At 43.8% G+C, this 15,267-nt stretch overlaps 1 protein-coding gene and 1 long non-coding RNA gene across 2 annotated transcripts in view; one reads left to right on the top strand and one right to left on the bottom strand.

The window, feature by feature from the left end:
- LOC132210022 (uncharacterized) overlaps positions 1–15,267 on the top strand; it is a 77,873-nt gene that overhangs the window by 17,393 nt on the left and 45,213 nt on the right. The window lies entirely within an intron of this gene.
- tspan33b (tetraspanin 33b) overlaps positions 3,044–15,267 on the bottom strand; it is a 38,244-nt gene continuing 26,020 nt past the window's right edge. The window contains exons 6-8 of the mRNA XM_048536055.2: positions 12,433–12,561; positions 11,398–11,559; positions 3,044–8,277 (exon numbers count right to left, since the gene is read on the bottom strand). Of these exons, the coding sequence (XP_048392012.2) occupies positions 8,212–8,277; positions 11,398–11,559; positions 12,433–12,561 (357 nt within the window). The 3' untranslated portion in view covers positions 3,044–8,211. The remainder of the gene's footprint in view (positions 8,278–11,397; positions 11,560–12,432; positions 12,562–15,267) is intronic.

The raw sequence follows: 15,267 nt of genomic DNA, 5'->3' as shown, positions 1-15,267 counted from the left end.
CAGCGCCTGCCATGATCACTCAGCTGTCCTAGCATCTTGTCAAGCAACACCTTGACTTTAAATTTTCATCTTTGTTCACCCATGTCTTCACGGCCTGACCCTTCCTTATATCTGCCACAGCCTTCAGCTGTACTTCAAGATAGAACATAGACATAGTACAGTACAGGCCCTTCAGCCCATGATGTTGTGCTGAACTTTCACCCTAATCCTAAAGTCTATCTAACCTCCACCCCTACCTTATACTATCACCCGTATGCCTATCTAATAGCCGCTTAAATGCCCCTAATGAGGCCGACTCCACTACCGGCTCCGACAATGCATCCCACACCCCTACCACTCTCTGACTAAAGAACCTACCTCTGATGTCTCCCCTATATCTACCTCCACTCACTTTAAAACTATGCCCCCTCATAATAGCTACGTCTACACTAGGAAAAGGTCTCTGGCTGTCTATCTATAACTCTGATCATTTTGTACACCTCTATCAAGTCACCTCTCATCCTTTGTCATTCTAAAGAGAAAAGCCCTAGCTCTCTCAACCTTTCCTCATAAGACCTTCCCTCCATTCCAGGAAACATCCTGGTAAATCTCCTCTGTACCTTTTCGAATGCTTCCACATCTTTCCTGTAAATGGAAAAGTCCTAGGGAAAATTGATGAACAGAGAGATCTGGGTGTTCAGGTCCATTGTTCCCTGAAGGTGGCAACACAGGTCAATAGGGTGGTCAAGAAGGCATACGGCATGCTTTCCTTCATTAGGCGGGGTATTGAGTACAAGAGTTGGCAGGTCATGGCAGGACTTTGGTTCGGCCACATTTGGAGTACTGTCTGCAGTTCTGGTCACCACATTACCAAAAGGATGTGGACGCTTTGGAGAGGGCACAGAGGAGGTTCACCAGGATGTTGCCTGGTATGGAGGGTGCTAGCTATGAAGGGAGGTTGAGTAGATTAGGATTATTTTCATTAGAAAGACAGAGATTGAGGGGGGACCTGATTGAGGTCACAAAATCATGAGGGGTATAGACAGGGTGGATAGCAAAAAGCTTTTTCCCAGAGTGGGGGACTCAGTTACTAGAGGTCATGAGTTCAAAGTGAGAGGAGGAAAGTTTAAGGGAGATATGCGTGGAACGTTCTTTACACAGAGGGTGGTGGGTGCCTGGAACGTGTTACCAGTGGAGGTGGTAGACACAGACACGTTAGCGTCTTTTAAGATATATTTGGACAGGTACATGGATGGGCAGGGAGCAAATGGACACAGACTGTTAGAAAATAGATGACAGGTTAGACAGAGGATCTTGATTGGTACAGGCTTGGAGGGTCAAAGGGCCTGTTCCTGTGCTGTAGGTTTCTTTGTTTCTTTGTTTGAGGCGACCGGAGCTGAACACGATAATCCCAGATGTGGCCGAACCAGGGTTTTGAATAGCTGGAGCATAACTTCACAGCTCTTGAGCTTGATCCCTCTATTGATGAAAGCTAACACACCGTATGCCTTCTTAACAACTCTATTCACCTGGGTGGCCACTTTCAGAGAACTGTGGACATGAACCCCAAGATCCCACTGCTCCTCCTCACTGCCAAGAATCTTTCCGTTAACCCTGTATTCTGCGTTCAAGTTTGTCCTTCCAAAATGAATCAACTCTCACTTTTCAGGGTTAAACTCCATCTGCCACTTTTCAGACCAGTTCTGCATTCTATCAATGCCCCTTTGTAATCTAGAACAGCCCTCTGCACTGTCCACAACTCGACCCACCTTCAATTGTCCGTGAACTTGCTAATCCACCTTTCCACTCCTACATCCAAATCATTTACAAGGTATCTATGTCATTCTAATTCTGATCTTGAGTTTCTCTTAATTTTAATTTATCCATTAGAGGTGGCTGTAACTTCAGCAGTCTGGGCCCTGGGCCCTGCATTTCCCTCTCTACAACACTTTCAATTTCCTTCAAGTCACCTCTTAAAAGTTTCCTCTTTGCGAAGCTGTTTGGCCATCTGACCTAATACCTTCTTATGTGGTCTTGTGTGTCATATAGGAGATTTAAAAATTTTTCAGTCAGGAAGGGAATCAAGCGCTATGGGAATCCGGCAGAAAAGTGGAGTTGAGGATTATCAAACCAGCCACAACTGTATTGAAGGGCTGAATGGCTCCTATGACTTATGGTCTTATTTGGTTTTCTAATTCTTCTGTTAGGTGCCTTGGGATATTTAATTGTATTTGAGGTGTTATAAAAGTATAAGCTATTGTTGCAAAAAATTCCTTAATAATGGAGTTCATCATTTTCTTGCAGATTGATGTCAGTCTAACTGACATATTGGTCACATTACATCTTCTTACATTCCTTGTGCATTTCTGGGGAAGCACGGTGGCTCAGTGGTTAGCACTGCAGCCTCACGGCACCAGGGACCTGGGTTCGATTCCAGCCTCGGGCGACTGTCTGTGTGGAGTTTGCACGTTCTCCCTGCGTCTGCTTGGGTTTCCTCCGGGTGCTCCGGTTTCCCCCCACTGTCCGCAGGTGGATTGGCTGTGCTAAAATTGCCCATAGTGTTCAGGGATGCGTAGATTAGGAGGGTTAAAGGGGGATGGGTTTGGGTGGTTCACTCTGAGGGTCACTGCTCAAAGAATCTAGGGAATTTTGGGGGATGCACCATGAAAACCTTTTGGTAACAGTATGGAAATGGATTTATTAATTAAACCAGCTAAAACCTTTGAGATCCTCATACTGTGATAATGGGAACTGCAGATGCTGGTGAATCCAAGATAACAAAGTGTGGAGCTGGATCAACATAGCAGGCCAAACAGCATCTCAGGAGCACAAAAGCTGATGTTTCGGGCCTAGACCCCCAAAACGTCAGCTTTTGTGCTCCTGAGATGCTGCTTGGCCTGCTGTGTTCATCCAGCTCCACACTTCGTTATCTTGGATCCTCATACTGTCCTGTCAACCAAACCTGGGGACACAAGTGATCAAATATTGGTCAAGGATAAGTGGAGGTGAACAAGCCAACCACAATAATTGGATAAATGTTTATTAAATCATTTGGTGACACATTATTACAGTGGTTTGAACATTGAATGGTTTTTTAATACTTTAATACTGTGACTTTAATAAAATATAAATAATTGTAAACAATCATTAATAAATCCTAATGATTTCCAAACTCAAAATCGTACCCCTGTTCCTTTAGGGATCCAGTTTCGATATCAAACCAGTTCCTGTTGATTCAGTTTTTCACCATGTAAAGAATGCTTCTTACATAAAAATCTCCAGGAAATTATGCTTGCAACTGGTATAGAAAATGTACTATAAATTATCTCAAAAACCTGGAAAGAAAAATTTCCAGAACTCAATAGTTTATTAAAACATAAATATTCTGACATTTAGATATTTGAAGTTTAAGGTTATTTGAGGTGCCTGGTTTGCTGTGACCTCAATAGTAGGCTTTGTGGCTTCTCTCAAGATGCTGTCAATTGCTAATGCTGACCTGCTCACCTTTGCTGTGTTACCTGCAACAGACCACTAGTGGATATGTTAAGCATGGGTCGGAAACAGTCCTTTAAGATGGGACTCGACCTTGAGTTCTTGAGAGAAGAGAGGGAGCTGTGGTACATTAGATTAGGGACAAGCAGACAGTAATAGGGAAACAAGTAGACACCTTGCTAGGGTTGGCCTATACGATCATTGGCTCTGGAATTTGTTTAATTATAATGTATCATTAGAGAGCAACTTGCCAACTCTTATTTTCTACAATTGAGCTATTTAACTCCCCAGAGATTAACACTACTCTAAGATGAAGGAAAGTGCCCAAGGGCTTTTATGTGGGATATTCCTGACAGTCACCAAATTGCTACTGGAATTCCCTTTAATGTGTTGCCAAATCTCTGGGCAGGTATAGAGTGAAGTCTATCACTATGGGTCTGATATTGTAGCATCTGTATCCAGCTGAAGGAAGCTTCTTTCTCAGTTGTCTACCTGAAGGCAGGTCATGGAAAATTATTTGCCATGCTGCAGCAAAGTGTCATGGCTTTTATAATGGGTATGTTGAGGTGACAAGTTGTGAGTGTATCTCAGGCATGATGGGGGTTGAATCTCATGCTGTCAGCACTGATCTGATCCATACACTCAATATCTAACAGGCCCTTCCCATGCAGGAAGCTCAGGGATAGACTGTGTCTTTGGTGTCGGTGCAGAACAGGTGAAAATATATAGGAGACATGCTCACATCCGTGAGAGGGAGAGAGAGAGGCTGGTAGCCTCAAACGTAAACAAAAAAACACTGGAAATACTCAGCCTGAAACCAATCCCGTTCACAGACTCTTTAGGTTTGGAAAAGCAGGCTGGAAAATAATCTTGTTTCATAAGATAGAATAATACCATGGACCCAGGTTTGATTCTACCCTCAGATAACTGTCTGTGTGGAGTTTGCACATTCTCCCTGTGTGTCCTCTGGGTGAATGGTTTTTTAATACTTTAATACTGTGATGTTAATAAAACATAAATAATTGTAAACAATCATTAATAAATCCTAATGATTTAATAGGTTAATAATGGGTTCCCTCTGGGTGCTCCGGTTTCCTTTCACAGTCCAAAGATGTGCGGGCTAGGTGGATTGTCCATGGAAAATGCCGGGTTACAGTGATGGGGTAGGGATGGGTGGTTCTGGGCGACATGTCCTTTGGAGAGTTGGTATGGACTTGATGTGTCAAATGGTCTACTTCCACACTGTAGGGTTTCTATGATTCTATTCAATGATGTTCATTTGCAGATACCACCATTTCTTTACCCATCTGAGTAACACCCCAATGATATCTGACCAAGTTTGCTTCACATATATGGTTCTAGTGAGAAACAGTTCCTTCCTTAAATGCCGACTTTTGTCAAACTTTTCGGGGAAGTATCGTTAAGAGCTTGATGTAGCAGAGGCTAAAGAAAAAGTACAGCTGAAATCTGGAAATTGCAGAAAATGCCAGAGATTCAGAGTGGTTGCTTCTGTTGAAAAGACATTCCCAAAACATTAACCTACCTCTCACTTTTAGGTGCTGATTAACATCTGGTGCTTTTACTGTGGATAACTAGTGACTGGATTCCTCTTTGAATGATTTAGAGGCCACTAATTATTGACTGGATATTTGCAGTAAAATGCACAGACTATACCTTCACACCTTTCATTTGTACTGGATTAAATACTAAATTTGCTTTTCTGTAGCCCCTTTCAGGACATCAGGATGCCTTGAAGTATTTTACAGCCAAGGCAAAGTAACGTTGGAAGCAGGGTGGCTAGTTTGAGCACAGAAAGCTCCCGTAAAAAGCAATGATAATGACCACATAATCTACTTTAATAATGTTGATTGAAGGAGAACTCTCCTTTGAGACAGTGCTGAGTCCACTTGAGAGGTGAGATGACTTGAAGTCTTAGATAAAAACTAACTCCCCTCCCGGTACAGCACTCTGTCAGTGCAGCACAGTCTTAGGTGTGAACCCCAAACCTCTGACACCAATCTAGAGTACTACCCGCAGAACTTCAGCTGATTTTAGCTTGATCTAATACAAAACCCATCAACTCTAAGTGAGGGGCTCTAAGGGACCACATTTTTCCCTTGTGGGCAATAAACTGCAAAGAAAGTTGGACACTGCTATATAGCTAAAATACCAAGGTAGGTTTGCAACTTAAAATTTAAACAGTGCACATTTTTAGCTGTAAAAGACTACGTTGCTTTGGGGAAGCAAGATGGCTACATCACTGAGACAAGGTGACACTAGGAACTATTGAGTTGAGGAAAATGGTCTGAAAACAGCCCTCAGATTGGTCCACCTGCAGTTTGTTATAGACTTTTGAACGCAGTGCAACCAGAAACATGCAAAGTCAGCAAGCAGGAAACATTTCACTTCCTCTTCTCTGTGTGTGAAATACCAACATGCCTGAGACTCAAAAACAAAGAAATCTGACACCAGAAAAGGCCTAGAACCACCTGAACTCATGTCATCATTGTTAAAATAAAAAGGGAGTGTGAGAAATAACTCTCCACCTTGTGCTCTGGACTTTGGATCTACAAAATTTGTTTTCCCTGTCTTTATACTTCCAGCCGTGAGTTTTTTTTGTCAAACCATCTGTCTTTGATTGGTCTTTTTTGTGTATGTGGTTGCGTGTGTATGTTTGTTAGAGTTTTTTTTTACAGGGCATGCCAGGGATCATCCTCATGATCTTTTTCTCTCTGCCATCTGTTGAAGAATAAGTTTGTTTATTATAGAGTTATTTTCCTACTAATGACCAAATCTGGCATTAAACTTGAAAGGGTTCAGAAAAGATTTACAAGGATGTTGCCAGGGTTGGAGGGTTTGAGCTATAGGAGAGGTTTAATCGGCTGGTGCTATTTTCCCTGGAGCATCAGAAGCTGAGGGGTGATTTTATGAAGGTGCATAAAATCATGAGGGGCATGGATAGGGTAAGTAGCCAAGGTCTTTTTCCCAGGGTAGAGGAGCCCAAAACGAGAGGGCATAGGTTTAAGCTGAGAGGGGAAAGATTTAACAGGGATCTAAGGGGAAACGTTTTCACACAGAGGGTGGTGTGTATATGGAATAAATTGCCAGAGGAAGTGATGGGGGCTGGTACAATTACAACATTTAACAGGCATCTGGATGGGTGCATGAATAGGAAGGGCTTCGAGGGATATGGGCCCAATGTTGGCAAATGGGACTAGATTAATTTAGGATACCTGGCCAGCATGGACAAGTTAGAGCAAAGGGTCTCTTTCTGTGCTGTACAGCTCTATGACTCTTAGCTTCTACTGTGAGCAGTTTTGATTCCTTTGTTTAAGGAAAGATAGTTGTTTCATTGGACACAATTCAGCAGCAGTTCACTAGGATGATCCCTGGTATGAAGTGATTGTCTTATGAGCAACGATTAAACAGCTTGGGATTCTACTCATTGGAATTTAGAGGAATGAGAGGTGATCTCACTAAAACAAACTGAACTCATGATGGGCTTGGCAGGGTAAATGCTGAGTGGATTGTTCCCCTCATCGGGACTCTAGGGCCATACAGCATAGTCTCAAAATTTGGGGACACCAATTCAAGACTCAGCTTAGGAGGAATTTCTCTTCTCAGAGAGTTGAGAATCTTTGAAGAGGTGCGGGGGGTGGGAGCAGAGTCCTTGTGTATGCTTAAGGCTGAAATGCGTAGATTTATTGATCAGTCCAGGAATCCAGGGTAATGGGGAGAAGACAGTAACGTGGATGTGAGGAATGTTGGATCAGCCATGATCCTAGTGGATGGCACAGCAGGCTTGAGGGTTTGAATGGCCTTCTCCTATTCCTATTTCTTATGGAATTACTTCCATCCTGAATAGCAATCGTCATAGGAATTGTTCAAATTGGTGGTTTAATTAGGTAGGTACACATTTGTGATAGTTTGTGGAACAATGGGGCTTGATTGTCAGCACATTCTTCCCAGCTGAGCGGTAGAAAACACAATCTTATCAGGGTCCCATTTCTAGCTACTCCCTCACAACTAGTTAGTTTGCAAAGTGCATGCCTATAAACTTCAGGGGAAGGTGAGCAATTGGAGCTCAAGGGTCACATCACCAGTCACCATTCAATTTGGGAGCAGACCAAAAGCTAAAGGGACTGTACAAAGCATAGTAAATACATAGGGGCAGGATAGAGATGTTGGTGGGGTCAGGCCATGGATGTGATGGAACCAGAGCACTGTGTGTATAATGTACCCTTCTCTGTGGTAGGCGAGTGCAATTCCTTGGAGAAAGCAGTTTTTACTCCATATCTTTTCAGACTAGCATGAAGTGAATTACACTGCAGATCTAGCCTGATAAATATATCAGCTGTTTACTCATGCTTTTGTAATGTGAAATCAGTGTTGGAAATGATGGAACTGTTCTCAATTTTGTGTCGGCACGCAGGATCACTCAATTCTACTTGAGGGACGGGGGATGTTGACTGAGAACTTGGCTGACTGCAAAGGACCCTCTGATCCTCAGTATCGGCTCTGTTCAATTCTCAGTGAAAGATGAGGACAGAGGCTGGCAATACACCATCTTGGATTCCTCCATCTCAGTTGATCAGAAATAAAAGAACAGCATTTGAAGTTGTTTCTCATACAAAAAGTCTTGAATGTTCTTTCAGCCAGTTTGGTGTCTTTGTATCTTGGCTAAGGCTCAGTGAATGACATTGCCTTTGGTTTTGTTTTCCATAGACAAGGCTCCCATCATTATATAGACTTAATCTCCTCTTTTATCTGTCCAATCAGCATTCGAGACAGCACAATTCCTCCGATCTGCAACAACATATCAGAGGAATATTTAACTTGCTGAAAAAATACAGTTTCACCCATTGAACACAAGCCTTCCACATACACAGCACTTCAATTCACCTGATGCTCCAGTTGGTAGCCTAAGTCATGTCAATGCATTTTATGGTTAAATGTAGGTCTCCCTTGTTGTCATTAAACCTTGCCCTATATACTGGAGAGAAGTCCTGAGATTGCCCCCCAGAATTGGGAGTCTGTACAGATTTCCAGTTTTTTGAGATGTGTGAGTTTCCTGAGGGTGTGAGACTTTCTGGGGGAGGTAGGGGTTGAGAACTTTTCTGGCAGTGTGGGAGTTTCTGAGGACCAGGGTTTGCAGCTGCGGAGGGGGGGAGGGGTAGGAGGGGTGCGCTGTGAGAGTTTCTGTGGGATCTGAAGTTTCCTGGGTAAAATAGGAGACAGAGTTCCAGAGCGTGTAGTTCGATAGTTTCCTGCAGGTAGAAATTGTAGGCACTTACAAGGGGCCTGGTACTTTCTTGGGGGATCACAAGATGGTAAATGGTTTGTGGTTGCCTGGGGGTTCAGAAGTCTGCTGGAGGTTGAATATTATTTGGGGATGTGAGCATTTGCTCGAGACATGAGAGATTCGTGGGAGTTTGGTAGTCTTTTGGGGTTTAATGGTTTCACAAGGGATGCAAAATTTCCTGGTGGCTCGTAGCTTCCTGGAGTTAGAAAGTTAACTGGGGTTTGGAGTCTAGGGAATTGCCACAGTGAATATATACACATATTATTTTCCACAGCGGCACGGTGGCTCAGTGGTTAGCACTGCAGCCTCACAGCGTCAGGGACCCAGGTTCGATTCCAGCCTCGGGCGACTGTCTGTGTGGAGTTTGCACATTCTCCCCTTGTCTGTGTGGGTTTCCTCTGGGTGCTCCGGTTTCCTCTCCCAGTCCAAAGATGTGCAGGCTCGGTGGATTGGCCATGCTAAATTGCCCATAGTGTTCAGGGGTGTGTGGGTTATAGGGGAATGGGTCTGGGTCTGGGTGGGATGCTTCAAGGGGCAGTATGGACTTGTTGGGCCAAAGGGCCTGTTTCCACACTGTAGGGAATCTAATACAATCTAATCCCAGAGAGGCAGTGCAGTGGAGGGTCACTGGGCTGATACCTGAAAATGTCGGGACTGTACTATGAAGAAAGATTGGGCGGAATCGACCTCCACCGGAGTTTAGAAGGAAGAGAATAAATAAGACCATAAAACATAGGAGCAGAAATTAGACCATTCAGCCCATCGAGTCTGCTCTGCCGTTCAATCATTGCTGATAAGTTCCTCAACTGCTTTCTCCCTGTAACCCTTGATAATCAAGAACCTATCTATCTCAGTCTCAAATGTACCCAATGACTGGCCCCCACAGCCTTCTGTGACAGTGAATTCCATAGATTCACTACTGTCTGGCTGAAGAAGTTTCTCCTTATCTCCGTTCTAAAAGGTCTTCCCTTTACTCTAAGGCTGTGCCCTTGGGCCCTAGTCCCTCCTACCAATGGAAGCATCTTCCCAACATTCACCCTGTCCAGGTCATTCAGTGTTCTGTAAGTTTCAATTCGATCCCCCCTCATCCTTCTAAACTCCAATGACTATAGTCCCAGAGTCCTCAAATGTTCCTCATATGTTAAGCTTTCCATTCCTGGGACTACTCTTGTGAACCTCCTCAACCCGCTCCATTGTCAGTACATCCTTCCTGAGATATGGGGCCCAAAACTGAACGCAATACTCCAAGTGTAGCCTGACCAGAGCCTTATAAAGCCTCAGTAGTACATCCCTGCTCTTATATTAAAGTCCTCTTAAAATAAATGCCAACATTCATTTGCCTTCCTGACTATTGACTCAACCTGAAAGGTTACCTTGAGAGAATCCTGGATTAGAACTCCCAAGTCTCTTTGCACTTCAGACTTCTGAGTTTTCTCCCCATTTAGAAAGTAGTCCATGCTTTTATTCTTCTTACCAAAGTGCATGACCTCACACTTTCCCATGTTGTACTCCATCTGCCACTTCTTTGTGCACTCTCCTAACCTGTCCAAATCCTTCTGCAGCGTCCCCGCATCCTCAATACTACCTGTCCCCCCCCCAACCTATCTTTGTATCTGCAAACTTAGCCAGAATACCCACAGTTCCTTCATCTAGATCATTAATGTATGAAGTGAAAAGTTGTGATCCTGACACTGACCTTTGCAGAACACCACTTGTCACCAGCTGCCGTCCTGAGAAAGACCCTTTTATCTGCATTCTCTGCTTTCTGCCAGTCAGCCAATCTTCTATCCACGCTAGCACCTTGCCTCTAACACCACATCAGCAGCCTCCTGTGCAGCACCTTGTCAAAGGCCTTCTTGAAGTCCAGGTAGATAACATCCATTGGCTCTCCTTGGTCTAACCTGCTCATTACTTCCACAAAGAATTCTAACAGATTTGTCAGGCATAGCCTCCCCTTGATGAAACCACACTGACTTTGCTCTATTTTACCATACACTTGCAAATATTCAGAAATCTGATAGAAAGGTATAAAGTTCTAACAATGCTGGACAGACTACATGGAGGGAGGATGTTTCTCCTAGCTGGGGAGTCTAGAACCAGAGGACACAGTCCAGGATATGGGGTAGACTACTTAGCACTGAAATGGGGAAAAAAATGCGTAACTCAATGGGCAGCGAGTCTCTACAATTCTCCACCATAGAAAGCTATGGAGGCCAAATCATTGGATGTATTCAAGAAAAAGATTCATAATTTTTTTAGATACTAGAGGTATCAAAAGGTGTGGGGAGGAAGCAGGAATATGGCATTGAGATAAAGAATCAGCAATGATCATGTTGAAAAGCAGAGCCGGCTGAAAGAAACAAATAGCCTAATCGTGGTCCTATTTTTTCTATGAGCTGTGCTGCTTCCTTCCCACTGGTTCTAGCTGTTGTATTAACGGGTCTCTTAATGCCCTCTTCTGTCATTCCATTTCCCCCCTAACAGTAGCCCAGCCTAATCTGAGTAAGAATATTTCGATCAGTCTGCTGCTTGTACCTGTACGAGCCATGGCTAAAGCGAAGACAGAGAAATACAGACACAAGTAGCTATATATGAGTGGTCTCATCCACACAAAGAGTGCCTACCTGTGGCAGTGCCAGCCCAAGGACAATGCCCCCCACCAGCACCAGGTGACTTTCTATCCAGATCGCTGCCTTGTCAGCACAGCCCACCGGGTGCAGGAATTTAGAGGCTTCCAGTTGGTTTAGCGATTGTTTACCAAAGCCGCACATCGTATTGATCACTGCCTGGAGGGAGGGGGAGATAATAAGGAACAAACAAAGCAGGTGATAGACATTTTGACAGTGGTGTGCCTGGGGGCCCCGATGTGCACCTGGAGAAATGGGGGTGAGGGGGGCAGATCTCCCAGCAGGCATTGCTAATCTCACGTACACCTGAACAAGTCAATGGCTATTAAACTGGAGCTGACTTTGGAAAAGTGCTGTTCTCGTGCATGTCGTATTTCAATTCACTGGTCACTCTGGTGGAGTAACAATGTCAGAATCACTAAAACTGTAGAAATAAACTTTTATCCAACTCAAGCACCTAACATCCAAATCAAGTCCAGTGTAAAAGCGAAACATGTTCCTGTGGTGAAGAGGTAGGGTCCCTACCAGAAACCCCAGGCTCAGGCCCCACTTACTCCATAGGTATGTCATAACATTTATGATATTTTGATTTAAAATATACAAAAACAAAACAGTGATTGCTGGGGGTCTGGCATCAAAACAAAAAAATGCCACAAATAATCAGCAAGTCACGTGGCATCTGTGGAGAGACAGAATTAACATTTCAATCTGTGACCTATCAACCGAAGAATTCTTTAAACTTGTGCCTTTAAATAATAACTGAGGCAAAATAACTGAGCTGTCATCTCCAAGAATCAAACCCAGCAACACTTAGGGCCTGGAAGATGGCTTAAAAGAATCTTTAAAAAAAATGCTGCGCCTTTTCTTTTATTCTTCTTCATTTTCTGCTATTATATTCCACATTATGGATCATTTTTCTGTGTTTTAAGATGACACCTGAGATTGGGGCAGTAGACAACACTTTTCATAGTATTTTGTAATGAGATACACATGACAATAAATAAATCAAATCTGATATCTTGAATGGCTTACCTCACCAGGTATCAGTGTACAGCAGGAGTAAGGCACACCACAGCGTTCAGGGCTGGGATTGTTAGGGGTACAATTGAAATACATGTTCTTTGACCAATCTTTGTAGCTGTTCCAACCACAGCATTGAAACTGTGAGAAGGTAAAGGAAGGTAGATTTTACAGGCTGTCCATTATCTTAAGATCGTCATTAACATTATTTCAATAAGCATTTCTGTGTTCATATATTACAAATATATATCTATATTAACAGCAGTTTAAGAAGCTGCAAGGGAAAAGCATTATGAACACGTGCATAAATGTATATCTAATAAACTACACATAACAGAGTCACTACTTCCAACCAGGATGGAGGTGATTATACTACACCTCTATCACAGCTTGAGGGTGTTTCTGGCATTTGTTACCCATTCCTACCTCACCTTAAACTGAGTGACTTGTCAAGCCATGTGAGAGGGTACATTATAGTCAAAAACATTACTGTGGATCTCTGATGAAGGGTCTAGGCCCGAAACGTCAGCTCTTGTGCTCCTGAGATGCTGCTTGACCTGCTGTGTTCATCCAGCCTCACACTTTGTTATCTTGGATTCTCCAGCATCTGCAGTTCCTGTTATCACTGATCACTATAGATCTGGGGCCTCATGCAGGCCGTGTCAGTAGAAGGAGGAATGGAGACAGTTGAAAAGGAAAGTTGAAGATGGCAAGAAGGATGGTCAGAGAGGGGGAGGAGGAGGGTCAGAGACAGGGAGAAGGATGGTCAGAGAGGGAGAGAAGGAGGGTCAGAATGGGGAGAGGAAGGGTCAGAGATGGGGAGAAGGATGGTCAGAAACAGGGAGGGGAAGGGCAGAGACAGGAAGAAGAAGGGTCTGAGATAATGAAACTAGATTCTGAGATGGTACAGCCACTGCAACCTGCTCCAGAGGTAGACAGGAGACAGGAACTGAAAGACACTATTGATGATAGACACAAGAAGTGGTGAGATGGGGGTGAAAACACACAAGGGAAATTGTCATCATTTTAGAGAAGAAAGCCAGCTTAATGAAGGTATTGCATCACATGGGTTGTTTGTGAAACTATGATGGGTTCAATAGTGCAGCGATTCGATCATTTTGTAGAGAGTAAGGGAGAACAAGACAAAGCACTGAAGAACTGATTGGATCGAACCAGGTTGGGCAGCAATCTGGATTGGAAATATCCAGGATTTAAGGGCATATCCTCCTGTTCCTTTGTTTCTATATATTCATGTAGCCTGTAACTGTTTGCATTTTACAATCTATGACTATAATGTAGGCTATTTTCAACCAGTGATTTCTGTGTGAGAAGCAGGCAAGGACCAAGTGGGATCCTTGGGATCTCTTTTGGGCTAGAGGTGATCTGTACAAGAGGTTTGAGTTGCACTTGAACCAGGGGGGGTCCAGTATCCTTGTGGGGAGATTTGCTGGAGGTACCCGCAAGAGTTAAACTAGTTTGGACGGGAGGAGAGGTGGGGGTGGGGGTGGGGAGTGTGGGTGGGACTCTGAATAGGAGGGGGGCCATCAAGAAGTCACGGGAAAATATGTTAGCCCCTGATAGCAAGTTTACTATTCAGGATCATCAGGGGCAGAGTAAAAGGAGCGAAAAGACTTCTGGTTTAAAATACATTTATTTCAATGCACGAGGCCTGACTGGTGAGGCAGATGAACTCAGAGCATGGATTGGTTCTGGGGACTGGGATATTATAGCCATAACAGAAACATGGCTAGGAGAAGGGCAGGACTGGCAGCTCAATGTTCCAGGTTACAAAAGCTACAGACGTGACAGAAGTACAAGTAAGCAAGAAGGGGTGTTGCCCATTTTGATAAGGGAGGACATGACAACAGTGCTTAGAGAGGACAATCTTAAGGAATCATCAAATGAGGCCATATGGTTAGAACGTAGAAATGAGAAGGGGATGGTCACTCCGTTGGGACTGTACTATAGACCCCCAAATTAGCCAGCGGGTACTAGAGGACCAGATGTCTAAACAGATTGCAGATACCTGGAAGCATAACAGAGTTGTATTGTTTGAAGACTTTAATTTCCCCTGTGTTGACTGGGCCACCCACAGTGTAAAAGGCCCGGACGGAGTGGAATTTGTCAAAGGTGTCCATGAAAGTTTTCAAAATCACTATGTAGAGGGCTTTACTCTGGAATGTGCAACACTGGACCTCCTCTTAGGAAATGAGGTTAGGCAAGTGTCTGAAGTGTTAGTCAGAGGGCAGTGTGGGTCCAGCGACTGTAACTCTCTTAGTTTTAACACAGTTAAGGAAAAAGATAGGACAGGCCCACAGGTTAAGGTGCTGAACTGGAGCAGGGCCAATTTTGGGGCCATTAGGCAGGATCGAGCAGGGGTTGATTGGGTGAGTCTGTTTGAAGGAAAAGGAATGACTGGCAAATGGAAGGCTTCTGAAAGTGCGATTTCAAGAGTCCAGGGACAGTATGTTCCTGTTAGAGTGGAGGGAAAAGCTGGCAGGTTTATGGATCTCTGGCTGACAAGGGTTATTGAGGCTCTGGTTGGGAAAAAGAAGAAGGCATACATTGGGTTCAAGCTATTGGGCTCATGTGAATCCCTAGATCACTATAAAAAGTATATGAGCACAGTTAGAGGGAAAAGAGAAGAGCAAAAGAGGGTATGAGATGGATCTGGCAGATAAGGTTAAAGATAATCCCAAGAGGTTCTATAGCTATATTAAGAGTAAGAGGGTGGCTAGAGAGAGAATAGGTCCACTTAAAGATCATCATGGCCATCTAGGTATGGAGTCACAAGAGATGGGGGAGATTTTTAATGAATATTTCTCCTCAGTAATTGCTGAGGAGAAA

The sequence above is a fragment of the Stegostoma tigrinum genome, chromosome 9 (genome assembly GCF_030684315.1).
Source record: "Stegostoma tigrinum isolate sSteTig4 chromosome 9, sSteTig4.hap1, whole genome shotgun sequence".
NCBI classification, from domain to species: Eukaryota; Metazoa; Chordata; class Chondrichthyes; order Orectolobiformes; family Stegostomatidae; genus Stegostoma; species Stegostoma tigrinum.
Note: the sequence above shows the minus strand (reverse complement) of the source record. Positions and strands in the feature narration are given on the sequence as shown.